The sequence below is a fragment of the Urocampus carinirostris genome, chromosome 1, assembly GCF_059441175.1.
Source record: "Urocampus carinirostris isolate Australia breed hairy pipefish chromosome 1, RoL_Ucar_1.0, whole genome shotgun sequence".
NCBI lineage: Eukaryota > Metazoa > Chordata > Actinopteri > Syngnathiformes > Syngnathidae > Urocampus > Urocampus carinirostris.
The window spans coordinates 28,678,220-28,705,690 of NC_142349.1; the positions used below are offsets into that span (position 1 = coordinate 28,678,220).

At 42.6% G+C, this 27,471-nt stretch overlaps 2 protein-coding genes across 2 annotated transcripts; one reads left to right on the top strand and one right to left on the bottom strand.

Moving 5' to 3' along the window:
* On the top strand, positions 1–3,980 carry LOC148374198 (uncharacterized). The gene is made up of 3 exons (XM_088354605.1): positions 1–443; positions 2,331–2,602; positions 3,136–3,980. The coding sequence occupies exons 1-3, from the start codon at positions 194–196 to the stop codon at positions 3,883–3,885; spliced, it is 1,272 nt and encodes a 423-aa protein (XP_088210731.1). The 5' UTR covers positions 1–193; the 3' UTR covers positions 3,886–3,980.
* Positions 3,981–9,115: 5,135 nt separating this feature from the next.
* On the bottom strand, positions 9,116–13,581 carry ccdc97 (coiled-coil domain containing 97). The gene is made up of 7 exons (XM_088354618.1): positions 13,237–13,581; positions 11,638–11,811; positions 11,264–11,423; positions 11,048–11,136; positions 10,189–10,381; positions 9,953–10,076; positions 9,116–9,315 (listed from the first exon to the last, which is right to left on the bottom strand). Exons 1-7 carry the CDS (start codon positions 13,378–13,380, stop codon positions 9,201–9,203), a joined length of 999 nt encoding a protein of 332 aa, XP_088210744.1. The 5' UTR covers positions 13,381–13,581; the 3' UTR covers positions 9,116–9,200.
* Positions 13,582–27,471: the final 13,890 nt, after the last annotated feature.

Here is a 27,471-nt window from a genome sequence, read left to right on the forward strand (position 1 = left end):
TTGTGGGCAGCCGCAGCGCAGCCATTTCAGGGCATTTCCCGATATCTCTTCTTGCACACGTGTTTGAAACCAAGAGAGATGATCGCTGCAAAATGCTACTGATTTAGGCCGAAATCTACAATCTCTGAACTTTAACTCCTGCGCAGCCATCTCGCTATATTTTGCACTGAAGTCAAGTGCAACTGTGTGTACAATGGAGGCTGCCACGCTGCAACGAGGAAACTGCGGCGCCGCAATGGTGCACGTGAAAAGGGAGGCGGACAATGAAACGCAACCTGCGCTCATATTGGGCAGCCAGGGCTCGCCTGCGCCTTGCATCGATACTGCATGCGGAGATGCGAGAGGAGGAGGAGGAGTGGGGCTGGATCACGCAGCGGAGGAGATAAGGGAATCCTCATCGTTTCACGCTGCAACCACACTCCTAACTACCGACGTACAACTGTGTGAGTGCAGCTCCTGTATTTTGCAGTTATATCCTTCTTTTTTTTAATTTGACTGTATCAAGCATTCACCAAATGGAATTTAGGATTAGAGAACAGTAATTCCACCAGATGGCGTTGTTTGTGTTTTAAAGTAACTTGTCCTTAACCATGAGCATTTTGGTAAGTTTCTTAAAACTATTCCTAAATTTTCAAACATGCAAAACGTCTGGACACAATACATGAAACTTTCTTTTGCTATCTATATATATATATATATATATATATATATAATATATATATATATATATATATAATTAGTATATGTCAATTATTTTCCGAGATAATTCATTTTGAGGACAGCTTGTCATAGGATAAACACAAGCACCCTAGCAGGCCAGTCACCATAGTGTTTTACGTGTTGATTAGTCGAACAAGTTCCGAGTGTTTTAAGCTGGGTTTTAGTAGATTTTATGGAGAATGCCTCGGCGTTGTGCCGCTGGTGGATGCAGGAAGGGTACAACAAAGGACAATCTAGGCTTACCAAGTACTAGCAATGAACAGCAGCAACAGCTACAGCAAAAAATCTGAAGCTAGCTGGGAGTAAACCAAGGGACATGGCAATACCGGCGCTAATGGCAGGCTTCCCAGCCAAACAACACATGGTAGGATAGTGGTAAGTTCGGACCTGAAAAATCCAGCCCGCGGGTATTAAAGGCCAGCCTGAGCCCAACAAATGAATTTAATTTGAGGTACCGAGCCCGACAAATACCCAAATTTGCATATTCATTTGGGGAGCACGGAGGAGGAAGAAAGTGTGACTATGGCCGAGGATTGCGGTTGTAAAGTGTGCAGTTGCCAAAAAGTGTGCAGATAAGGATGGTCTACTGTAAATAAACCACAGTGAGCACAGAGCCGGTTTTTGAGTGCTTTATTGAACATACCATTGGTGACATGGATGGAACATCCCCTCTCGCCCCTTCCTTCGTTCCTCGCCCAACAGTCCCAGTGCCCCACTGGTAAGAATCTTTTAAAACTTTTATTGAAGCCTTCGGGTTTCTGCCTAAGATCTTACCTCTAGTGGGCAGCCAACATGCGACAACCGGGAGCCAATATAACAGTAAGCCCTTGGCATCCCCCGCGCTATCAGGAAGCTAGCCGGACAAAGTTATACCAACCAGGATACACGCGGCGAAAAACACAAACAAAAAGCCGCAACGGCCTACTTAAAAGGGGGTGAAGGCAGACAAGGAAGGCACGCTCAAACAGCGACAAGTAAACTTACCTCATGCAGCTTGAGGAGGTAGAAGCGCGCAACTCACAAGACCCCAGCGAAAACAACGTTCCAATTTCTCCAAACAGAAATGAGCAGTACTCAATCACTGTTCACCATCTGTTTCTGTGCCTATTTGAAAAAAACCCCACAAATATTCCGTTTGGTAAAAGCATGTACTGAAACACCATACCTGCCAACACTACTGGTTTATGCTTTAGATTTCAGTTGTTTGCCCCCCTTAAAAAAATATTACTACCGAATTTTCAAATTTAAACAACACAAAATAATCTTAGCTCGAGCCTAGACTATGGCTGCTTTATTATTAAGTGAGACCAAGTCTTTGTGCATGAATAAACCGGGATTTAAACCAGTAAATATTTTTAAAACTGTTTTTATTATTTCTCTTGGATACTGATTGTGTTTAGCAACTATAACAATAGAGAACGCAATACCGCTTTTTAATGTAAGGTTGGCATGTATGGATTACGCATTCACCGAATGATATTTGGGATTGGGAGATCAGTAATTCTGCATGATAGCGCTGATTGTCTTTTAAAGTTGTCGCCCCCGCCACGAGCATTCAATGTTCTCTCTCTCCGTCTGTTTTCCAATCATCCTTCAACTCTGAACATCAGCGATGCCACCTGCTCCTCTCCCTGGTTCTGACTTCTCCTCCAAGGCAGTTTTGTGCTTGATCGAGGCGGTTGGTCGACGCTGGGGGCTATACGAGACCCGGGAGCGCTCGCAGCTCTTTCAGAGCGTCCGGGAGGAGTTGGCCGCCAAGGGTCACTTTCTCCCTGTGGAGAGGATCCGGCGCAAGTGGAACAACCTGATTGTCACATACAAAAGGGTCAAAGATCGCTGCCGATACACGGGACACGCCAAAACATCCTGGGAGTTTTTTGATGTGAGTAGTATTGACCCCTTAAACTACCGGGCTGCAGGCTGGTACTGAGCCATGAGTCGTTCGGTACCAGGCCGCACTGAAGGAAAAAGAAATGCCTTATTCTTGGCTCATTTGTGCAGTTTTGTTGCTCGTTTTCTTGAAATGATCACACCACCGTAATATATCCATGATTGATCAGTCGACCAATATCACTGACTCTGTTTGCTCAAGAAATGGACGCAGCGGAAAATGAACCCGAACCTTGCCGGTGCGAATAATGAATCCCAGCAAGTAGGCTGCTATGATTGTAAATGACAAATGACAAAAAGCATTATATTTTATCTCATCATCACTAATTTTAATCACAGTGCCACATTGTACAACATTGTCATGGAGCATTATAGGAAAGAGTACAGCCAAACCAACATTGTACAACGTGGCACTGTCTATTTGGAGGTACTGGTTGACCTCTAATTATGGTTATAATCCTTGCAATTGACTACAGAAAAACAACTGCATTATTGACTTCGAGTGTGTGTGTTTGTATGTTGCAGCTGATGGATGCTACGCTTTGCAACACAGTGGGATCTAATACTGGCGGCAACAAGCGTAGGAAAGGAGGTGGAGTCAATGTCACACAAATCTCTACAAAAGTCACACCGAAACTCCAAATTCCCTCACCGGCAACAATCATCTGTCCTAATGTTCAAGTGGAATCAGTGGTTAGCACCGCAGCTTGTACATCAATGTTGAGCGTTCGCCAAACAGAAAGTCCAGACCTCAAACCGCTTTTAGTGCTAAACAATGACATGGTCCCGACCAGTCTTCATCTGCCGACCACTGAAGCGCCGCAATCAATCATCTCCTCGCCTTGCTTTACACAAACTGCCTCCAGTCCTCTTATGTCCATTGTCAACACAGAATTGACAGCATCCGGCAAAGCGCCGTTTTTGCCTAATGATGTCATCTGCTTCCGTCGGAGCGACACTTCCAATTTGGCCTCAACATGCACTCCCTTTTCCTCCTCTGTTTCCACCTCTGAAATATCTGGACTCGAGGGTTGCAAGGGAAAAGAGATGCAAAGCAGCTCTTCTTACTACCGGGAGATATTAAAGCCGAGGGAGATGCTGACTGACCCAGATGGCGTGGCTCGCCTGCGCATGGAAGCTAGAGAAAGGCGGCGTGAGAGGAGAGAGATGCGGATGGGAAAGTCCTTATGTAGGATTGCTATGGCCCTGGAGCTGCTCTCCTCTAAACAGGACACTGTCATTGCTCTTCTGCAGAGATTGGCTGACAAAAACTAAAGGAGGTGGACAATAGAGGGTTTAGTTAGGCATCCTTCTGTTTGATATTGATGGTTACTTCATTTTGGGAGAATAAATTCTCAGTTGCAATTAAACATGATGGTGGAAATGTTACTCCTAAAAATAGTCAAAATAATGAAAGTATTTGCGGGTTATATTGGCAGGATGTTTTTCTTATTTTACTATATATTTTCACATAAATTAAAACCTATATGTGTGGATTTGTAAGCACACTAAAAAGATTAAGTATATGATACAAAATGTAAGTACAGTACAGTATTCATCACTGTACTCAAATTAGGTGTCGCTTCATGGTGTAGTAAAACCGGAAAAGTGCTAACAATTAGGGACACTAATTGGCCATAACACACCATTTTACTCCTCATTTTTTTGTCCAGCCTTTTAGAGGATTTTAGGTACCCGTAGCAGCAAATGTCAATTATGCCAGCTACCTTTAGGTGAGGTTCACGTTTTGTAAAACAAAAGCCAATTCCTCTCACGTTAATAAAATAGTTAATATATTTTACCTTATTATTCAAATCAATACATAATGTGGCAGCACGGCGGCGCAGTGGTTAGCGCTTGTGCGGTACAGTTCATGTCATGGGAACCTGTCGTGGGTTCAAATCCAGCTCCAGACTTCCTGTGCGGAGTTTGTATGTTCTCCCCGTGCTTGGTGGATTTCCTCCGGGCACTCCGGTTTCCTCCCACGTTCCAAAAACATGCATTTCAGGTGAATTGGCCGGTCCAAATTGTCCCTAGGTCTGAATGAGTGAATGTCTGTCCCTGTGTTCCCTGCGATTGGCTGGCAACCAGTTCAGGGTGTCCCCTGCCCACTGCCCGGAGATGGCTGGGGTGGGCTCCAGCCCCCCCGCGACCCTAATGAGGATAAGCGGTACGGCTAATGAGATGAGAATACATAATGTTACTGTTTTTTGACTACTAAGAGGCGCTAAATAATCAACACTAATAATTAACTCTTTAACAAAATAGTGTTTAAAGCACTTCGAGTTAAACAAAACAAACAAGTTTGAAATCATTTTTGTGCTGTCTTTGTATGTAAAGGCAAAATGAAATAAAGAAATTTTGATTTTTTTATTCAAAACTAACAATATAGTTATACAGTAAAATCATCTCATTAGCCGTACCGCTTATCCTCAGTAGGGTCGCGGGGGGCTGGAGCCCATCCCAGCAATCATCGGGCAGTGGGCAGGGGACACCCTGAACTGGTTGCCAGCCAATCGCAGGGCAAACAGGGACAGACAACTCATTCGCTCATTCACACCTAGGGACAATTTGGACCGGCCAATTCACCTGAAATGCATGTCTTTGGAATGTGGGAGGAAACCGGAGTGCCCGGAGGAAACCCACGCAAGCACGGGGAGAACATACAAACTCCGCACAGAAAGTCTGGAGCTGGATTTGAACCCACGACTGGTTCCCATGACATGAACATGAACAAGCGCTAACCACTGCGCCGCCGTGCTGCCCTACAGTAAAATTATGAATGAGCTAAATATTTTAACTCCTCCTTGATCTGCTACCTTATCGTGGTGGAGGAGTTTGTGCGTCCCAATGATCCTAAGAGCTATGTTGTCGGGGGCTTTAAGCCCCTGGTAGGGTCACCCATGGCAAACGGGTCCCAGGTGAGTGGCCAGACAAAACGTAGATCAGAAGACCTCTTATGATGAGACAAAACGTTGGTCCTCAATTTCCGTGGGTTACCGAGGCCCCCTTTTGGAGCCAGGCCTGGAGGTGGGGTCCGCTGGCGAGCGCCTGGTGGCCGGACCCTTACCCACGGGGCCGGCCAGGCACAGCCCGAAGGGACGACGTGGGACCCTCTTCCCATGGGCTCACCACCCGTAGGAGGGGCCAAAGGGGTCGGGTGCGTAGAGAGCTGGGCGGCGGTCAAGGGAGGGGTCCTTGGCGCGACGATCACCGGCTACAGAAACTGGCTTTTGGGACATGGACCGTTACCTCTCTGGCAGGGAAGGAGCCCGAGTTGGTGCGTGAGGTTGAGAAATTCCGACTTCATATAGTCGGACTCACCTCCACGCACGGCTTGGGCTCTGGTACCAGTCCTCTCAAGAGGGGTTTGACTCTCTTCCACTCTGGAGTTGCCCGTGGTGAGAGGTGCAGAGCCGGTGTGGGCATATTAGTTGCTCCACGGCTCGGCGCCTGTACGTTGGGGTTCACCCCAGTAGACCAGAGGGTAGCCTCCCTCCACCTTCGGGTGGGGGGACGGGTCCTGACTGTTGTTTGTGCTATGCACCAAATAGCAGTTCGGAGTACCCACCCTTCTTGGAGTCCTTAGAGGGTGTACCTTGAGAGCGCGCCCCCTGGGGACTCCCTCGTACTGCTGGGAAACTTCAACGCTCACGTGGGCAATGACTGAGACCTGGAGGGGCGTGATTGGGAAGAACGGCCCCCCTGACCTGAACCCGAGTGGTGTTTCGTTATTGGACTTCTGTGCCCGTCACGGTTTGTCCATAATGAACACTATGTTCAGACATAAGGGTGTCCATGTGTGCACTTGGCACCAGGACACCCTAGGCCGTAGTTCAATGATCGACTTTGTTGTTGTTTCGTCGGACCTGCGGCCGCATGTTCTGGACACTCGGGTGAAGAGAGGGGCAGAGCTGTCAACTGATCACCACCTAGTGGTGAGTTGGCTTCGATGGTGGGGGAAGATGCCGGCCCAACCCGGCAGACCCAAGCGTGTTGTAAGGGTCTGTTGGGAACGGCTGGCAGAATCTCCTGTCAGAAGAAGTTTCAATTCACACCTCTGGCAGAACTTTGCCCATGTCCCGAGGGAGGCGGGGGACATTGAGTCCGAGTGGACCATGTTCCGCGCCTCCATTGTCGAAGCGGCTGATCGGAGCTGTGGCCGTGAGGTAGTCGGTGCCTGCCACGGCGGCAACCCTCAGACCCGTTGGTGGTCACTGGCGTCAAGCTGAAGGAGTCTTGTCGGGCCTTCCTGGCCTGTGGGGCTCTGGAAGCAGCTGGCAGGTATCGGCTGGCCAAGCAGAATGCTGCTTCGGCGGTTGCCGAGGCAAAAACTCGGGCATGGGAGGAGTTTGGCGAGGCCATGGAAGCCGACTTCCAAACGGCTTCGAGGAAATTCTGGTCCACCATCAAGCGGTGTGCCATCAACACTGTGTATAGTGCCGATGGAGCGCTGCTGACCTCGACCCGGGACGTTGTGAATCGGTGGGCGGAGTACTTCGAAGGCCTCCTCAATCCCACCGACACGTCTTCCTCTGAGGAAGCGGAGCCTGAGGACTCTGGGTTGGGCTCTCGTATCACTAGGGTTGAAGTCACCGAGGTGGTCAAAAAACTGGGGGTCGATGAGATCCACCCAGAGTTCATTAGGGCTCTGGATGTTGTGGGCGTGTCATGGTTGACACGCCTCTGCAACATCGCGTGGACATTGGGGACAGTGCCTCTGGACTGGCAGACTGGGGTGGTGGTTCCCGTCTTTAAGAAGGGGGACCGGAGAGTGTGTTCTAACTACAGGGGAATCACACTTCTCAGCCTCCCTGGTAAGGTCTATTCAGGGGTACTGGAGAGGAGGGTCCGCCAGGAAGTCGAATATCTGATTTAGGAGGAACAGTGTGGTTTTCGTCCTGGCCGTGGAACACTGGACCAGCTCTATACACTCTACAGGGTCTTTGAAGGTGCATGGGAGTTTGCCTGTCCGGTCTACATGTGTTTTGTGGACTTGGAGAAGGCATTCGACAGTGTTCCTCGGGAGGCCCTCTGGGGGGTGCTTCGGGAGTATGGGGTACCGCACAGTCTTATCCGTGTGGTCCCTGTATGCCCGGTGCCAGTCTGGTCCGCATTGCCGGCAGTAAGTCGGATTTGTTCCCGGTGGGGGTTGGGCTCCGCTGCCCTTTGTCACCGATTCTGTTCATAACTTTTATGGACAGAATTTCTAGGCACAGCCTTGGCAGGGATGGATTCCGGTTTGGGGGCCCCAGCATTAAGTCACTGCTTTTTGCAGATGACGTGGTGCTGTTGGCTTCCTCAGGCCGTGATCTTTAGCTCTCGCTGGAGCGATTCGCAGCCGAGTGTGAAGCGGCTGGGATGAGGATCAGCACCTCCAATTCCGAGGCCATGGTTCTGTCGGAAAAGGGTGGTATGCTCCCTCCGGGTCGGGGAGGAGGTCTTGCCCCAAGTGGAGGAGTTCAAGTATCTTGGGGTCTTGTTCATGAGTGAGGGTAGGATGGAACGGAAAATCGACAGACGGGTCGGTGCAGCGTCCGCTGTCATTTGGACCCTGTACCGGTCTGTCGTGGTGAAGAGGGAGCTGAGCCGAAAGGCAAAGCTCTCGATCTAGCGGTCGATCAACGTTCCTACCCTCACCTATGGTCATGAACTTTGGGTCATGACCGAAAGAACACTATCCCGGATACAAGTGGCTGAAATTAGTTTCCTCCGCAGGGTGGCTGGGTTCTCCCTTAGAGATAGGGTGAGAAGCTCAGTTATCCGGGGGGGACTCTGTGTAGAGCCACTGCTCCTCCGCGTTGAGAGCCAATTGAGGTGGCTCGGGCATCTAATAAGGATGCCTCCTGGACGCCTCCCTCGGGAGGTGTTCCGAGCACGTCCCACCGGCAGGAGGCCCCGGGGGCGACCCAGGACACGTTGGAAAGACTATGTCCCCCGGCTGGCTTGGGAACGCCTCGGGGTCCCGTCGGATGAGCTGGAGGAGTTGGCTGGGGATAGGGACGTCTGGGCTTCCCTTTTAACGCTGCTGCCCCCGCGACCCGACCTCGGATAAGCGGAAGACAATGGATGGATGGATGGATGGATAAATATTTTAAGAATATGTTTTCCTGTTTCTTTATATAAGGTACTGAACCTTTTCATTTTCCAACTAGATGGGTTGCAGCTTCTTTTTTTAAACATTTGTTTTCCTTTTCAAATAAATTGTACAGTTTACAAAACACCAATTGTGCGAAAATGTATTTCATTTTTTCTCATGTTTAGAGGACAAATACTAGTATTTGAACAGAGGTGTGTGGACGCTAAATATTTTAAATACGCTTTAAGCTTTACCAGAACACATTTAAATGAGATGCAATTATTGAGGTAGAACTGCACTGAACAGGACTTCAGAAGGCCTAATGCAGCTAATAATATGTTGACTTAAACCAATATTTTTCACCAGTTAATTGATAATTCTTTTTTTTTCTAGAGAATAATTTCTCTCATCAATGTACATAAAACATCACCAAAACAATATTTATTACAAAAGTATAATTTCAGCAACATAAAAAAATACAGCTGACCACATGCCTATGATTTATTGGTCACTATTCTGCAATCATTTCTTCATCTTCTTCCTCATCATCTTCATCAAAGTACTTTTCTTCCGCATCTCTGTTGACGATGTCAAGGTTGTCATAGTCGGGATTCTCATCCACTTCACTAAAATGAAGATGCAGAGTGATTTTTATTTTTTTCTAAGGGATTGAAATTTTCTGTATTTGTAATATTTTGTTCAATTTCTTTATACAACAAAGATGAATCATTTTTATTATTACTAAAGATCCTCTTCACGGCAAAAAACAAGATGACCTTTCAAACAAGTAAACAAGACCTGACATGCAGTTAGAGATGTTATAATAACATTTAAAATCATTAAAATAGACACAAATTGGACATTGGCATATCATCACATCATGTGCAGCGAATCTACTTCAAAGACTTAGTATTGTAGTTAAAACACTATTGGTAGCTAGTTTATTAGTGCAGTTTAAGCCGCTGGGGTGATTGTAAATCACCACAAATCAGTCAGCCCAAACATATCAAAATGTCACCATTGACAATAATAAACATTTTTAAAAGCTTAAAGAAAATTATGCACCACCTTGTGAGCTATTTTTTGTGTAGTTATACACAGTTTCATTTATTTTCTATTTAAAAAATAACTTTGCCAAAATCCATTGCTGCTTAATTAAAACCAATTCTAGTCTTGACAAAACTTGAGGATTTTTTTAGGGAGAGCAGAAAAGATTGATACAAACAATATTGTTTACGCCCAAAAAAGCATAGAAAAGACAACCTGTAGTTGAAGTCCGTGTCTTTGCCATCAAGAAAGCGTTGGTGCATCTGACTGATGAACTCCTCCCGGAGAAGAACTTTCTCCTCTGTGGTCGGCTCCCAATTCTTCTCCTTGTCTGTGTCTTCTTCAGTAGGAAAGACCAAAGAGAAAGACAAAAATGCATCACTTCAACAATAGACGACTATAAAACGTGCCCCCAAAGAATGGAGTATTTATCCTCTTCAAACAACCTTTACCTTCATCCTCATCATCCTCTTCCTCCTCCTGTGCAGCCTCCTCTCTATCCTGCTCTTCCTGAAGACGACTCTGGATGAGACTCTCCTGATAAGAGTTGAGGAGGAGGTGTGAGAGCCCTCCCGTGGCTCCTCCAGATGCCGTAGGTCTTTCCTGTGCGCCACTAAGCATGGCCTCTTGGGAGCGCTCTATTACCTAAAATGTCAAATAATTCTTAAAGCCCAAGTGTATAATAATCGATCACTTGATGGCATTGTGTGGTGTGGTGTGAGTGAACGCCAGTGCCACATATCACAGTGTGGCGGTAGGATGGCGGACAAATATATCGGCAACCTAAGTGCTGATTCCACTGCGTAAAATAAATAGTTATTTCTCGACCTATGTTTTTTTTTTTATAAAAATTAATATTGGTTTATGCATTTTTGCCTATTGGCCTGGAGAGGGATGTGCACCACCAGGCTGTACTTTCCCAAGACACACCACAGGAAATGGTGCCCCTACAACCCTGGTGGTTGAGGGAAACAACCAACCCACCCACCATCCATTTAAATCAATGTTATTTGTTTTTTTGCTGAATGTATGTTTTTGTACCACTAGGAGGCACTAAATATTACCCACTCTGCCTTCAAATACGAAAATGGTGAGAGGCACTAACGAAATAGCATACAAACACCAGAAATCATTTTAGCAATGTTAGATTCAATACAGTAATCATCTTGCTATATCGCGAATTACTTTTCAGTTTGACTACTTGGCGGGTTTTCTCGTGCATTAAAAAATGAGGAATTACTGTAGTAAGATATCGTTATGACACAAACTATCAGAGGAACAAAAGAACAGTTAAATGAAATATATTATTACCTCTTCATCAGATAAGTACTGTCCAATGTATTGCTCATATAGCAGTGGTTCTCTGGTTCGCATTTGTTCTTCACTGAAATATACACCCTCTATGAACAGAGATGAAAATACAATCACTGCTTATTTGACTGTGTAGAGCAAAAGAAATCAAAGGTTTTTTTTTTTTTTTGGTTCATGACTGCAAAATCAGTGCTACAGAAAACAAATGTTCTATACCTTTTTGCAGGGCTCGAAGCGCAGCATAACGCTGGTTTCTAACTTGCGTCTTGTAAGTACTTGCCGCCGCTTGCCTTTTGATCACTTCAGTGTAGTGCTGAGATCGGGGGTCAGAACTGACGTGGGAAAAAGCGGGCAGATGTTCGGGCTTCAAGCATCTCTGAAAAGATGGGAATTGATGTAGTTGAAACGAGATTCAAAAACTTGAAATTGACAATGCAAAATGTCCAAATTTTAGGAAGGCTATAATAGAAAAAACATAAAAAAAAATGATTTCTAAGATGTTTTTTCCCTCCCAATTTTCCATTACTACATACTGCAATTAATATTTGCCATCTCAGGTGACATGTTTTGTGTAAAAACACCACACATACATGATAGCGCTCCAAAAAGACCAGTGGTTTGCTCCTGTACTGTTGCAGGAGCTCCTTTTGACGCTCCTCTATGGTCAGTTCAGCATCTCCTATCTGCTGACTCTTCACTTGGCTTCCACTGAAAATGACAGCCTCCAACACTGTGTGGACTTCAGCAGGCACATCTCCCATCACCTTAGGAGCGACATCCAAAATCAGGTAAGCGGGTCAGTGAGAAATATGGAGGGGTGCTTGTACAGCCATCACATCATTTAAGGAGAAAACATAACATCAAGGTCCAATTTTCTGGTACATTAAAATTGCATTGTGCAGCACAGAAAGGTATTCATTTCTAAAATTATTAAAATCACGGGTGACCAGCTTTTTTGAAGCTTAGAGATAGGTTTTGTTCCTGATTGGGACGAAGGGCTACCAGTTTGATAAGCATTACTTATAAGTATGTAACGTCGAAATATTATATTTGCTGACACTATCTTTTGGCAGAAATCATCATTGCAGCTTTTTTTGTTGTGCGTGCAAGTCTGTGAAATTCTCAGATGCGCTGGAATAATCTTTTTTTTTTTTTTAAATCTTTTTGGGGGTTTGGGTTGGCATGTGGACTGTATTTTCTTACCTTCACCAAGTTCATCCTGGAGTAAAAGGAAGGCGCGACCACACGTAACAACTAATAACCATGCCAGATTGAAATCAAATTTCCTAGATTGTCACAATGATCATTGATTCACACAACCAATCCATGAGCTACACAGGTGGTCTAAGGGGGCTACCTGGTTCCGCCGGGCACCATGTTGGAGACCCCTGATTTAGATGATGTCATTAAAAATGTCCCTAAATTATATTGGTTTCTAAATTCTATACAATATGCATTTTTGGTAAACACGATAAAGAGGATTTATATATAGAGAGAAAGTTTCTTTGGGTAATGTATGTTATTGGAGTCACTCGTGGTATAAATGTTATTTTAAAATCTTTTTTCTTTTTTGTATTTTCCCTTTTGTGGGGTACGTTTCTGTTTTCTTGTTTTGATAGTCTTTCTTGGAAGAAGCATAGGGAAGTTACAAGGGTTTGCTTCAGCTTATTTCTTTAGGGCACTTGTCTACGTTATGTATTCCTAAACATCTTTCAACCAAACAGCTGTTTTTGAGCAAAAATGTTGTTGTTTCCTTTTGTTATTTAGTGCTTAGCGTTGTTTTTAGTGTGTGTGCCATTCCCAAATAAAAAGCAAAGAACAAACAAAGTCAACTGCGTTTAGTGACTCTTTGGTGACATTGGATTTTGAGGCCCAATCAATTTTAGTGAGGATGTGTGTTTCGCAATGTTTGCATATATTTTGAATATTTAGAATGAGAAATTACAACAACAAGAATACACAATAATAACAATGCAAGATGGTGCTTTCGATGATAGTGCTGTAACTAGATAACTAAACATTTAACTGGCTTCAAACGCTTGCAGTTTTGAATGCTAGTCTGTGCTTGCTTTGTCGTGTTCATTGGGAATTATTTGAACATTGTGAGTGCAGTATCATTTTATTATAAACTTTACTCAACATTTGAACAATAATTTGCAGTTTTATGTCAATGAAAACAAAAATCTTACCATTTCTGGATAGTCAGTTTGGGGAACCGTAGGAAATATCATCCCGATCGCCTTCTCTGGGGCAGCCTGCTGGTCGCTTTTAACACATTTCTCAGACTGCACGGGGAGAATTTTGATGGAAGGTTCCGTAATCTCGCCCCACATTGCTCAAGTGACAGTCAGAAAAGCTAAGTTAGTCAAAGCGCATGGATAGTTGACACATTGCTGCTGTACAAGCTACTCATACAATCGGGTTTACAATCTACGTCTACCACGATAGTACCGTTAATCGATTACTAAACAAATCGCTGTTGTCACCGTGTGCCGCCATATTGGTCCGTCACTGTTTTCGGTCCCCGTAGGTCACTGACACCACGCAAACATTCCCCCTCTACTGGTCATCAGTGTAAATGGATCTTTTGCCGATTTCGGGCCTGTTTTCATTTTAAAACAATATTTTAACGGACACAAATCGAAGCCTAAACCAGCTTTTGAAGACATTTAGGAATCCGCAGAAGCAACTGACATAATGTCATCACCACAAAGATTGTTTTTCAACAAAATTATGAATGTAATAGGTGAAACATTCCGTATTGCTTGATGTGAATATGAACAAAAGAGGCCTAGAGACCTACTCTAAATTATTCCCCCCCCCCCAGTGGTTTAGGGTCTAGTCTCAGTATTGTCACACGCCGCTGAATGTCAATGCTAAGGTCCAGCTGAGCTCTGAAGAGCAGGATAACAATTTACACCGAAAACACAATGGTGACTAGATGATGAAGGTGCTGTATCTGAGTCAGTATAGAAAGCTTCTCCTGCTACTGATAACCATGGAAACAAGTACTATCGGTTTCATTTGGTGGGAGCAAACCCCTACTCAAAAAACAAACAAACAACCTAAGCACACCACAGAAAGTGGGGCCCCGGTGACCCCAGTGGGTAAGGGATTTAGAATATGAGAAAAGTAGTCACCATATGGGACAAAGCCAGCAAGCTAAAAAAAGAAGAAAAAACATCAGAGGACTAAAGACGCAGACTCAGGGTTCAGGAACAGTTTAAGATTGGGGCGAAAGAGAGGCGAATGTGCACTTGCTGCATTCCTGGCATGAACAATTTTAATGGGATTTCTACTTTCTAGCTCTGGGGGCAAACAGCTTGCCATCGTCACAAACTTAGAGGACACATTTGCACAAACTACATTTGCATTTCTGCATGATGCTGTTTGGAAAGCAGCATTTTTACCTCCTGTAGAGCACTTTTAGTTCCGTTTTTGTGTGTTCAAAACACCATATAACTTTGGTCCACCACAATAATAAACACTGGATACAGCACCAATTCATAAATATCCATCCCCCCTACCATATGAACAAAGACATTGCAGTATTATTAAAATCCTTCACTTTAGTTGTCCCTATCTTGAGTAACAGTAACACCTGCGCGATTTGTACTAAATTTGGAGATGGTGCAGCATGATGGAGAATGTGGCTGCGATGACCTGAAAAGAAGTGCTGATCCACACATTCATGGCCAAATTTATAATCACATTTCAGTGGCTACTTTTCATCCATCCATTATCTGCACCCCTTATCCTCAGTAGGGTCAGGGTGGTGCTGGAGCCCATCCCAGCTCTCCTCAGGCAGTGGGCAGGGGACACACTCAAATGGTTGCGAGCCAATCACAGGGCACACAGGGACAGACAGCCCACTCTCACTCACACCTAAGGACAATTTGGACTGACCAATCAACGTGACATGCATGTTTTTGGAATGTGGGAGGACACCGGAGTGCCCGGAGGAAACCCATGCAAGCATGGGGAGAACATGCAAACTCCGCACAGGAAGTCTGGTAGCTGGATTTGATCCTATGACCTCGGAACTGTGCAGCGGTTGTGCTGACCAGTGGCTACTAGTTGAATGTAAAGCAGCAAACCTTATTGTTGAACTTTAGGTGGATACAAACATTCTCTCAACCTAAATGCTCCTTTTCTGGCATCATCCAATGTGTTTTTCCACTTTCTCACTCTTTCACCCATCCATCCACACCCTCCTCCATGTGAATCCCCAGAGGAACACATGACCCTATTCTGTGACTTGCGTCAGGTGTCTTAGAGGGTTAAAATCCTCCGTGGATGCAGGGGTGAGTGCACCTCGACTCAGGAAGTGCTCAGTGACGTGAACTGAGGCTTGAGCAGGTACAATTCGTCTTGCTCCAGGGCTGCTATTTCACCCGCACAAGTGACGTGGCATTCTACTATGCAGCTGTGTTCTTTTCTATTATGTATTATTTTAAAAACTGACCCATGATTGGTTGTTACCGAAACTCCTTCAAACTCTTGGTAGTGCACATCTCCAACAACCTCTCATGGTCTGGTAGGGAAGGCCATACAAAGACTTTTCTTTTTGAGAGTTCTCAGGATGAACAGACTGGAACAGAAGCTGCTGGTATCCTTTTACAAATCCACAGCTGAGAACATTCTGGTATATGGCGTCAGGGTGTGGTATGCTCGGAGCACGGCAGTGGATAGAAAAAAAACATTCAGAGAGTGATCAACATAGCCTAGAAAATCATCAGGTGCTCTCTGCCCAGTCAGGAGGACATTGCCGGCCTGCAACACCGCAACAGAGCCAACAACCTCAGAAAAGACACGTGTCACCCTGGCAACAACCTCTTTTGTCCTGTTTCCGTCTTGTAAGAACTGCACATCACTTTAAAAAAGCACCAACAGGCACAGAGACAGTTTCTCCCTCAGGACCATCGCCAACCTAAACAAGCGTGACCGACTGTGTAAAATATGTATCTTGCCATTTGTACAAAAAAAGAGTATTGTTGCTTAATATTATTTAATGATGTATGTTAGGATCAAAAGGGAGGTGACCAAACCTTTAATTTCCAAATTTCAAATTTCGGTTTCATTGCAAGTAAAACTTATTAGAAAAGAAAATACATTTTTGTTTGTATTTATATGTATTATTGTTCTGTTCGCCTTTCATTTGTGTGTATGTGCGTGTGTTTGTGTCATGATTTAGCAGCATCTTAACTCCTCTTAAATTTAAGTGCTGAGTCAGGATTAGCGTCCAAGTTCCATTAAATCCAAAACAAAATAAAAAGATGATGGGGTCGAAGGCATAACAAAAGCAAATGGCTGTTGATGGTGAAGATGAGACTGTCTAACTAGCCTGATCCGACATGGCTCCCAATTTGACATCACTTCCTGTCTGTGAGTCTTCTTCAAAATAAATATGGAATCCTACGTTAACTTCAAAATAAATTTTCCTGGGAGTCGAACAGTTGACTTATTGCTAAGCCACGCCCCTTTACTCACTTGGAAAAAAAGGAGGAGACATTTCAGAGGGGGCAATTGATGACTTTTGGTCCAAGAAGGATCACTTTTTATCAAAGTCATCAAAGGACTATGCATTGGAGTGTACATTAATGATTTCATTGTTGAAAAGGTCAATGAAAAGCTTCGGCAGCAAACATAATCAGGTCACAATGCAATTGTGATGAAGCTCATGCTGTTTTCACCACCATCTTAAACAACAAGCTAGAGTAGGGGTGGCGAACACGTGGCTCTAGAGCCGCATGCGGCTCTTGGCCAAATTATATTTCCTATATGCTGTGGCTCTTTGCCTTGTTTCATGTTTAGTTTTTTTTTGGTATTGAGGGTGGACACTTTCCTTGAAATCAACACAAGAACAATACTTGTTGTTTTAAAAGGAGAGTAGTGTGTTATGGGAAATAATATGTTTTTAAATGTGTGTGTTTGTGTGTGTCTGTCTGTCTGTCATGGTAGGTCAGTGTATGGTGTGGCTCTTTGACTCTCACAGTTAAAAATTTCGGCCCTTTGTGTCAAACTTGTTCCCTACCCCTGAGCTAGAGGATCAGCATTGTTCATGTACTGCAGGGTAAGAAGTAATTTACCTGCAACTAATTAACCTAATGTGACGTGACTTGTAAAATAGGATTTAATGTTGCAATTAGCTTTTGTTATTCTAAACCCCACTCAAAACTCTGTGTTAGCCTAGCTACAATTTTTTCTGCAAAAGTAAAATTTATTAATATACTGGGCTTATGTATATATCTGGACATATACGCTAATAAATTCAATGTCATTGATCAGACACATCATTGGGATTAAATCCATAGGGAACCAAGGTACTGGTCTTTTCCATTATGTGGACCAGTTGCAGGGGAACCGAATCTAAGCTTCCAAAGTTAATTTTACTATGACAAGAGGCCTTTGACAAAAGCAAACAATTGTGTCTGATTACCCACATACAAAAACTAGCACATAACAGGCCACTGAATTCCCAGTAAACATAGTGACGTGATGTACAACATAGCCAAGAGCTAACATTACCTAATGTCAGCCTAACGTTAAAGATGAAAACGGTATAAATATCGTTATATTTCTCTTCAGTAGAGTGACAACATGTTGCCTCAAATACTTCGTTGACTTACCTTAGAATAGATGTAGACATCCTTATTAAAGTTATCCACCTTGAGTTGGTGGGGTGGACGACTCATATTTAAAAGTGGCTAGGGTAAGGATAAATAATTCCCCCATCGCCCAGCCTCTCAGGATACCATGTATCAGATTTACCGGCAGCCCATGCACACCGTTTGAACATCTTAAGCTTTAAAATGTAAGGGGAAAAATGAACAAAAATTGCAAAGCATTTCTGTGTACGAGGGAACTTAGAATGTCCGAGTTTATTGGGTTTGCTACGTGCACTGTGATTTGCTCATTTTGTTTGAGGTCGGGGCTTATCGATAGGTCATTTCTCGTTTTTTTAATCATTCTTGTTTATGTTTTTAATCAAACAGTTTGCAAAACATAAAAATCTTTAGGGCTCTGTAGTGAGAACATAGATCTTGAAAATAGGATGATAAATAGGTTCACAAGGAAAAGAAAAGAAAAAATGTGATCTTTTTAACCCACTCCTTCTTCAGTGAAGTGTAATAATAGAAGAGGTGACCAACAGTGTGATTGATGTATTAGTGGGAAAAACATGTAAGAGTCAATAAGCTATGATATAAGTGAATTATCCATCTCTGTCATTAGCACATGATAAAAGACTGTTCCATGACTGCCACTGGGAATTCGGGATGAAGTTACAGAGAAGCATTGCACAAAGGACGACACCAGCGTGAAATCAGCCATCACATAATTGAATCACATAGCATCAAACCAGCCCCATGTCGTCCTTTCAGCTTGGCCCGCTTATTGCCCACCGGTGAAGCCGTCACACCGTATAGATCACACGGATGGCATGATTAAATTAACTGTAAATGCCGTCTTCACTCTAGTAGGTACATTGTTTCTCTAAATCCTTTTCCAGATCAAACCTGCATGCCAATGATGTGTTGGTGTGATATCCTCAGCGGTCAAAACGAATTGAAGATTTACACACTAGCAGCAGCTGACACAAGGCTACATAATGCAGAGTTGGTCAAGATTGATGCCGTATAGCCGAAAGTCTTCAACCTACATTTTTAGGAAACTATTTGACACCACAGATGAAAAAAATATTTGAACGGACCACTAGATGTCACTGTATAGTGTAGTGCAACCAAAAACGAGTGCTACAAAGCGCAATAAAGAATACAGTACAAAGAGTCAAGTCAAATCATGTTTATCTGTATAGCCCTTAATCACAAGCAGTCTCAAAGGTCTGCACGGACCACATATTATTGCAAACTGCAGACTAATATTACAACATCCCCTGATCTAGAACCTACATGAGGGAAATTAAGAAACTTTGAGAAGGGACCGCACATGAGGTACTCCTCCTTCCAGGATGACCAGGTTGCAACGGATTTTGCAATAACAAACAATACACAGATATTGTCAACATAAATTATAGGTCGTCGATAAGCTACAGAATATATGTGTGTTTTAAGCCTAGATTTGAACAGTTCCACTGAGGTTGCAGATCAGATCTCAGAGGGCATAGCATTCCACGACACCCTGGCCCAAATGGAGAACGCTCTCGAACCTGGAGATCTTTTCTTGGCTTTTTGGATCACTAGTAGACGAGAATTTTCAGAGCAAGGGCTCCAGAGGAAAACATAGGGCGAATTAAAATCTAAAAGATATGAGGGAGCAAGTCCTTGCATGCTTTTATATAACACCAACAGTGGAGACTAAAAGTGATCAATTCTCATCATACTTCTATTTTCACACAGACTTTCACAAGGTTTTCTATTTTTTTTTTCCAAATGTTTTTCCTGTAGGTTGCAGTGGTCCCAACATACAACACCGTGACTGTGTATGCCACAGTATTCTGATAGTTCATGTATTTGTTGCTCATTATTCAAATCAATATATATATATATATATATATATATATATATATAAAAGACAGGGCCATGGTCATGTTATTTGGTGAGTCTTAATTGTCTTTGTTTGTTCCTTATGACTGTATTTGATCAGATGCCCACGATGATCTGGTAATAATTGCCTACACGTCCAAGCCACATACTCTATTTGATGGAGTCTAGAACATTAAAGTAAAAAGTAAAGGATAAAAAATGCTTATTTAGGGCAATGCATCAACAATAAGTCAACAGCAGAGGGTACCAGTGAGCTGGTAAGTGGAGGAGCACAAAGGCGTGTAAAGCCTCTAGCTTTAGTGCCATCAATGCCATATCTTGATTGGTTAGCCTCCAGGGAAAGTTTAAACAAAGGTCAACAATATAGCTAATGCATGAATTTAACCCAATTATACTTTTTAATCCCTGAGAGCTGACGCTGACGATGAAGCATCTCAATCTTGTCCAGTAGGCCTTTGAAACGTGTTGGTTTTTTTTTTCAAACAATGGAGACAAATATGGAGCGACATTTGAAATTTTTTTTCTTAAACCAAATAAAAAAAATGTTGACACCGTTGAGATCTAGTGGCAGCAAAAGTAAAAGAAACAATCCAATTTTATCAATGCCGATGAGCTAAAATGGCTGCTAGGTGTAATGATGTGATGAATTTAAAGTAAACAATAGATGAGTTCAGGTGTCTATTTGTGCTTTGTTTGCCATTCGTCATACTGCCTGATGTTGCAAAGAACACGCATCCTCTTCTCCTAATCCCTCAATGTACGTTTTTTTTTCATGGAAACTACCGAGTGATGTAATTTAAATAAGGCATTGCAGATTGATTGTCATCATCCATGACGGGGATGTAATTAACATTTCCGCCTCACAGAGGTTGTGTGCTACACAGTCCAAGAGAGTGGCTTTTCTTTCAATGAACGGTTGACATTTTGTTGACATTGACTTACCACTATCCTAAACAAGGCTTATAATCCAACACGTTACTCTCATTGCAAAGTCCCATAATTGTCAGACAGGACGAAAGGAAGACTGAGATCACCTGCGCTCGTTTCTTGGTTTTATTGAAAGGAAGGAAATGACAAGGTGGGATTCTTCGATCTGTTGGTTGGCGGATTGACGGAACTTGACAGGCGGGTGAAGGCTTGGCGGGAATGGTCGCGGACAGGCGTAATCGTAGTGTTGTTGGCCGGGGCTGGAGAAGAAGGGCGTCGTAGTATTCGGAAAAGAGTTCAGGAGTCAGACGGGCAGGGCAGGTCGTAGGCAATACAAAAACGGGTCGGCAACGGAGATCAATCAGAAGAAAACAGGGAGCAGGCAAAGAGTCAGAGGTACGGGCTTACTGAGCTGAAGGCAACAGGTAGCGTGAGTACAATCAGACAAAGTGTTACCGGAAGCTGGGGATTTAAATGTACAGGGTGCGCCAATCAGCTGTCCTGGATGTTGGCGCCGAATCCTGAACACAGGTGTTCCCGATCCGGGTGATTGTGACAATAATACAAAGGCTTTTGTATGGTAATTGATTTCAGGAAACACGATACCAATCTCTATGTTTCACTACAAGTGGGATGAATATCAAATATCACTGAAGACCCCCCAAAGCGCTTTACAATGTGCTTCACACGTACCCATTCACATACTCACATACAGATAACCAGAGGAAGTCATGCAAGGTGCCATCCTGCCTATCAAGTTCTCAGTAGTTCAGTGTCTTGCCCAAGGACACTTCAACATTTAACCTGAAGGAGCCGGGAAGCGAACCTGTCAATTTATAGATATTCCCTGAAGAGGTGGATGGGTGTCCCAGTGGCGTTAGTCCGGGCCCGGTGATCTGGCTCTCCAGCAGGTGCTGCTGGGGGTGGGATTGGCGTGCGAGGATGCTACCGGAGCCTCGGGGAGTTGGTTGGGGGATGGGAGGGGAGGCTGCCCTGTTTAGGATCCTACACCTACATTTTCGATATGGGATTTTTGCATTATCTGCTCTTCCACCACAACAGCACCTTTGGACCTGGTGAAAGAAAATGATCTGGCCAGCGATGATGCTATGATGATGAAATCTGATCAAATACTGAACTCCCGCCCCCACTTCTAGGATGTTATGTTTAGGTTCATCGGGCCCCACTAAGTTGTTCCTCTGACTGTTCAGGAGCCCAGTGATGGCCTGGTCCTGATATGGGAGAAGTTACTCCAGGACACTATCTGTTGTTTCATTTGGACCATGTCCCAACGTTGTCAGGCAAGCGCACAGGCATGATGGGGCCACACAGACTACAGGAAATAACCTTTATTTTCAACAATGAGATTCTGACAAAATCGTCCAGTCTGCTGCTTTGTTTTTAACATTTATTTTTGTATTGATAGTGTGAAAGTATTTCTTTTTGTGTTATTGTCTTGAGACTTTAAATTATGATTTTGTCGATTTTCTTGTAATTGTATGCATATGTGCATGAGACACAGTATCTGAAGTTTAGGGCTCTCCTACTAACCACCTACAGCAAGCCACCAAAGGTTAGAAGACAACAATTCTGTTCCCTAATATGACAGCGGTATCTCCACTAAACTGTTGACCGTGTGTGTGTGTTTGTGTGCATGTGTATGTGCGTGTATGTGTGCCAGAGGCGCACGAGTCTGCATGCCCTTGAAAACAGACATTTTTCAGGAAAATACGCCAAGTGCGAGTAAAGCACAAGGCAAGCAGCTAATGTAGGTCATGCCTATCCTGCAAACTAAGTCTTTGACAGTTATTAGATTTATGCTGAAACCGATGGCCAGTAGGGATTATATAGCAAAGGCAGGCCAACCACCGCCAGCCTACATTTATGTGAATACCACAACGTGCAAGATCAAACAACAGGCGGTTGGACTCTCAGGCTGTCAGAGAAGCAACATAAGCATACTTTTACTGTGCATCTGACCCAAAAAACTGTCAGGATCTGTGTTTTGTGCAGTTTGGATTATGTTATTTTCTTGCTCTCTATCCTTTTTGTTTCAAGCATGGTAGAGGATGCAGATTGTGGAAGGCAGGAATACCAGGCCTAGAGTGTTTTCTGAACATTTTTTAAAAGCGTGTCGAAACAATAATTCTTCGTTTAAAAAAAAGGGTTTGAAATACTAAAAAAATAAAGTAGCTTCAAAACACAAGGAAACAAACATTACACTGACTTGATGATGGCGAAAGGAAACAGGAAACCTTAAAAACATTATTAAAAAAACATGGTGACTTCTGTTTAAAGGGTTTTATCAGCACTGGATATTATTAAATGGGTGGAAGGATGGATGGAAGGACGGACGGATGGATGGATGGATGAATGGATGGATGGATGGATGGATGGATGGATGGATAGATGGATGGATGGATGGATGGATGATGGATGGGTGGATGGGTTGGTGGGTGGATAGAGAGATAGATATATGGATAGATAGATAGATAGATAGATGGATAGACAGATGGACAGACTGACTGACAGACAGACAGACAGACAGACAGACAGACAGACAGACAGACAGACAGACAGATTATTGCAAACTACAGAGTATTATTACACCATCCCCGATCTATAACCTACATGAGGGCAAAAAAAACCTCAAAAACCTCAGCATGAGAAAAATGAAGAAACTTTGAGAAGAGACCTTTCCAGGCTGCAATAGATGTTGCATTAACAAACAATAAAATTTAAACAAAAGTATAAAATAATCAAAACAATATAAAATAAATAAAATAAAAAGGATGACCAATAACCAATGACCATTTAACCAAGCTCCTATTTGGGGACCTGAATGGTGTCTACCCATCAAATTAGAGACCCTAATGTACTCTGTCTTGGTTGTGCCTCCCACTTCCTTTTCTTCTCTGGATAGGGCATGTTTGTGTTGTTCTCTGAAAGGATAGTAGTACACACATTGTAGGAGATCTTCAGTTTGTTGACAATTTCTCGATCAAATAGCCTTCGCTTCTAGGAACAAGAATAGACCGTCAAGTTTCACACTCAAGTTCTCTTTTTCTGTCCATTCTGAAAGTAATGTAATATGATGCTCCAAATGATGGTTCAGGAACCTTTGTAGTCAATAATATACCCTCTACAAATGCGCCCTGAAATATGAATTTGTATAAAACAAAATTAAAAATGCTAACATCATTGTCACAGATGTCATGCTTTGCCTGAGGGCAAATTTCTGCATTGAGTAACCAAGACATTGGCCTTAAATGATTTTTGCTCTCATGCAGGGGCATGCACACACTCCTCTCCCTGCTTGTTATCTTGATTACCACCGCAGCGTTAGAATATCGCAGAAACTGCCCGGAAAACTGCTGCTGTCATGTTCCAAATTAGTTGGGGAGGTTTTGTGCCTACTAGCGAAGAAATCAAGCTTGATGAATAAAACAGATCTGTCAGCAAAGCAAAGGAAGGGAGTGCTCCTCCAACAGTCAAGTTGCATTTGCAAGTTTTTGCCTTTCCTAGAGAAATGTGTTTGAATATTAATCGGAAAAAAATGGAACAATATTTTGGTGCAAAGATTCTTATAACATTCTTCTAACGCAAATCAGCTTCAGCCAAATATTCCAAAATAAAAATCTTCATTTTTATCATTTCTATAATTAGGATTATTGCTTGTATTCTTAGGACGAAGGTGACCTATTTCTTACACCTCATAATGGACAAATGCTGCAGAAAAGAACCAATGATATATTTTGTGCTGTTTTGTCATGGATTTTAGGTGAATCAGGCAGAGGTTAATTGGGCCACACAAGCTTATCAATGCAAAGATGAACTCTGTTGAACCTGATCTTCCTTCAGCTTCACTTCCCAGGCTTGCATTCGCAAGATAAGGAAATATTCAAGCACAGCAACCTCTTGACGGTGATCTATTCATTCATACATTCACACTCTCACACACTCTTAAGGAGAACTACAACTCATCGATGGACCTGTCATGCATGATTTTAGGACGTGGGAGTAAATTGGAATGCAAACTCCAGCCAGGGAGGTTAGTAGCTGGAATTGAACGTGGGACATCTGAACTCTAAGACAGATGTGCTAAACAGTTCAGCCACTGTGCCCCCATTTAGGATATAGCACAATATAAATAGATGCAATAAGTTTTATACTAGTCACACATAATATAATTTACTTAAATAAAGGTCTGTTGTCGGTTGGAGTCCTCCTATCCGAACTAAGCACCTTTTAACGTCATCATGATGAAGTAAAAATGTACAATATTAGAGTGACCCCTGAGTATTTGAATTGTGAATGTGCTTTTCAGCTTATCAGCAACCCAACAAGACTTGGCGTTTCTCCACTTCATATACCAGGACTTTCTTTTTCCAAGGTCTGAAAACGTTATGACCTGCCCACAGAAATGAAATATGTACCGTATAGTTCATTAAGAAATTAGTTTCTTACACACAAGAAATATAAACCCTTTGTTTTGGAAGGATTTTGTGCATAGCCTTTATTTTTCTCTTTTTTTCCCACATGAAGCACATTTCTTCTTTGGTTTATTTGTGTGGAAAAATGGAATAAAGCATGTCATTTGTCTATTGTTTGTCATGCTATGTTGTGTTTAGAGCCCACCAAAAACTAGGCCAAACGTGAATGCCTTCCTTGTCAAAAACAAGCTTTGTCTTCATCCATGATGTAATTGACCATTGTCTTATGAGCTGACAATTAGCTTTGTCTTCTGCGCTGAAAGCCAGCAAGTGTTTTTATGGTGGGTGTTTTACAATGCTGTACAAATAAAGTTAAGCCGAAAACTTTAGTAAACATGGATTACCATATTTGGTTGTTAAATGGCTTTGCAAAATCATTTTGATTTGTAGTGCGTCCTTTATATTTTTTTATTTTTTAGTGTTTTTGTCAATATTTATTTCATAAAAACTGCAGAATATAGTTCAAAAAATAATCTGTATCCAACTCTAGCTAGGTTTGTTCACAGTCTGACATTATTATCATTACATTCTGATCATTATTCAGACATTGACCTTATCAGAGTGTAATTTTTTTGCCTGCGCTACGGCTGATTCATTTTTATACCACACCACTACACATGACACTCTTCTATCAGTGCAGACCTTTTCATACGGTGAGTCTGACACATAGATATTCAATAGGGTACATGGTTGTATAAATATTTTCAAATCATGCTTGTGTACCATCATATCATACAAGTACAGATTCATTAATATTTATTTGTCATCAATCTTTCATCAGCCATTTTCCCATACCAAACAAGCTGCAAAATGAGATAACACATCTGTTCTAAAGGAAGAGAGCGTCTCATCGCATAACCATCAAAATCAGCCCCTCCTTACAGTATTCTTTGTACTCTATGCATAGTAGTCATATGGAACAAACTGCAATCTAGATTCTGCATTGTAGAAGAACATTCTGAAATATGTATATTAATATACATGAATTTATCTATCCATCTATCTGTGTCCGTCCGTCCGTCTATCCGTCTGTCTGTCTATCTATCTATCTATCTATCTATCTATCTATCTATCTATCTATCTATCTATCTATCTATCTATCTATCTATCTATCTATCTATCTGTCTGTCTATCCATCTATCTATCTATCTATCTATCTATCTATCTATCTATCTATCTATCTATCTATCTATCTATCTATCTATCTATCTATCTATCTATCTATCTATCTATCTATCTATCTATCTATCTATCTATCTATCTATCTATCTATCTATCTATCTATCTATCTATCTATCTATCTATCTATCCATCTATCTATCTATCTATCTATCTGTCTGTCTGTCTGTCTATCCGTCTATCTATCTATCTATCTATCTATCTATCTATCTATCTATCTATCTATCTATCTATCTATCTATCTATCTATCTATCTATCTATCTATCTATCTATCTATCTATCTATCTATCTATCTATCTATCTATCTATCTATCTATCTATCTATCTATCTATCTATCTATCTATCTATCTATCTATCTATCTATCTATCTGTGTCTGTCTGTCTGTCTATTTACTGTCCAATAAAGTATGCAAATGCTTTTCATAGCCAGAAAAAAATTGGAGTGAAAGTGACTTCCTCTAATTCACATTCATAATTAGTAATTGCTAAGTAAGCAACATGTGAGCGTTGTGCAAAATGTTGTGCGGCCGTGGGATTAGCATCGATTTTGTGCTGCTGTAATCAATTGCTTGGTGGTGACAGTGAGGGTGGTTGGATGCTCCACATGACTTCTCACTGTGAGATGGAGGAATCAATAGGAAACCCTGGCTTATGTTGTACAACACGTCATAAGTCTTGCAATCCATCTGTTTATCTCGGTGTTGTTTTAAAGTAGCAATGTGAAACAGACAACAAACAGTAGTTAATCACCGGGTCATACAATTCCACAAAGGGTAATTAATATTTGAGGTTAATTTACTTCCCTGCCAATTGTCCTGTAGGGTTGTGGGGGGTGCTGAATCCCATTCCATCCATGTTTGGGCAGTGGGCAGGGGACACCCTGGACCGGTTGCCGGTCAGTTGCAGGGCAGATGAGAAAGACAAATATTCAAACATAACTAGAGGCAATTTGGATGTGCCAATCAACCTTTAATGTATGATTTTGGGACATGGGGGGAAACCAGAAACCCACTCAAGGACAAAAAGAACATGCAAACTGCAAACTGGAAGGCCTATAGCTGGAATTGAACCAAGGACCTCTGAATTGTGTGACAGACAAGCTGCCCGTTAAAGGGATTACAAAAATTTTCTTTTGCAATTAGGCACAGAACGTGTAGTGTTCCTCCCCACAATCATGCCGATGTGTTCCAAAATACTCCACATGCCACGGATCTCCAAGAATTAATTTTCAAAGTATACAGTTTGCCCTCATATACGCTAGAGTTGAGACGTCACCGAATCGCAAGAGAACTCACAACAATGGCGCGTCTTGTTGAAAA

What these genes read in the sequence shown, in the direction of transcription:
- LOC148374198 (XM_088354605.1), top strand. Translation starts at nt 194, where the DNA reads ATGGAGGCTGCCACGCTGCAACGAGGAAACTGCGGCGCCGCAATGGTG. An exon ending in AACTACCGACGTACAACTGT is followed by an intron (nt 444 to 2,330) that starts GTGAGTGCAGCT and finishes TCTGAACATCAG; the next exon opens with CGATGCCACCTGCTCCTCTC. An exon ending in CATCCTGGGAGTTTTTTGAT is followed by an intron (nt 2,603 to 3,135) that starts GTGAGTAGTATT and finishes TGTATGTTGCAG; the next exon opens with CTGATGGATGCTACGCTTTG.
- ccdc97 (XM_088354618.1), bottom strand. Translation starts at nt 13,380, where the DNA reads ATGTGGGGCGAGATTACGGAACCTTCCATCAAAATTCTCCCCGTGCAG. An exon ending in AAACTGACTATCCAGAAATG is followed by an intron (nt 11,812 to 13,236) that starts GTAAGATTTTTG and finishes GTCGCTCCTAAG; the next exon opens with GTGATGGGAGATGTGCCTGC. An exon ending in GACACGGACTTCAACTACAG is followed by an intron (nt 9,316 to 9,952) that starts GTTGTCTTTTCT and finishes TCTTCATTTTAG; the next exon opens with TGAAGTGGATGAGAATCCCG.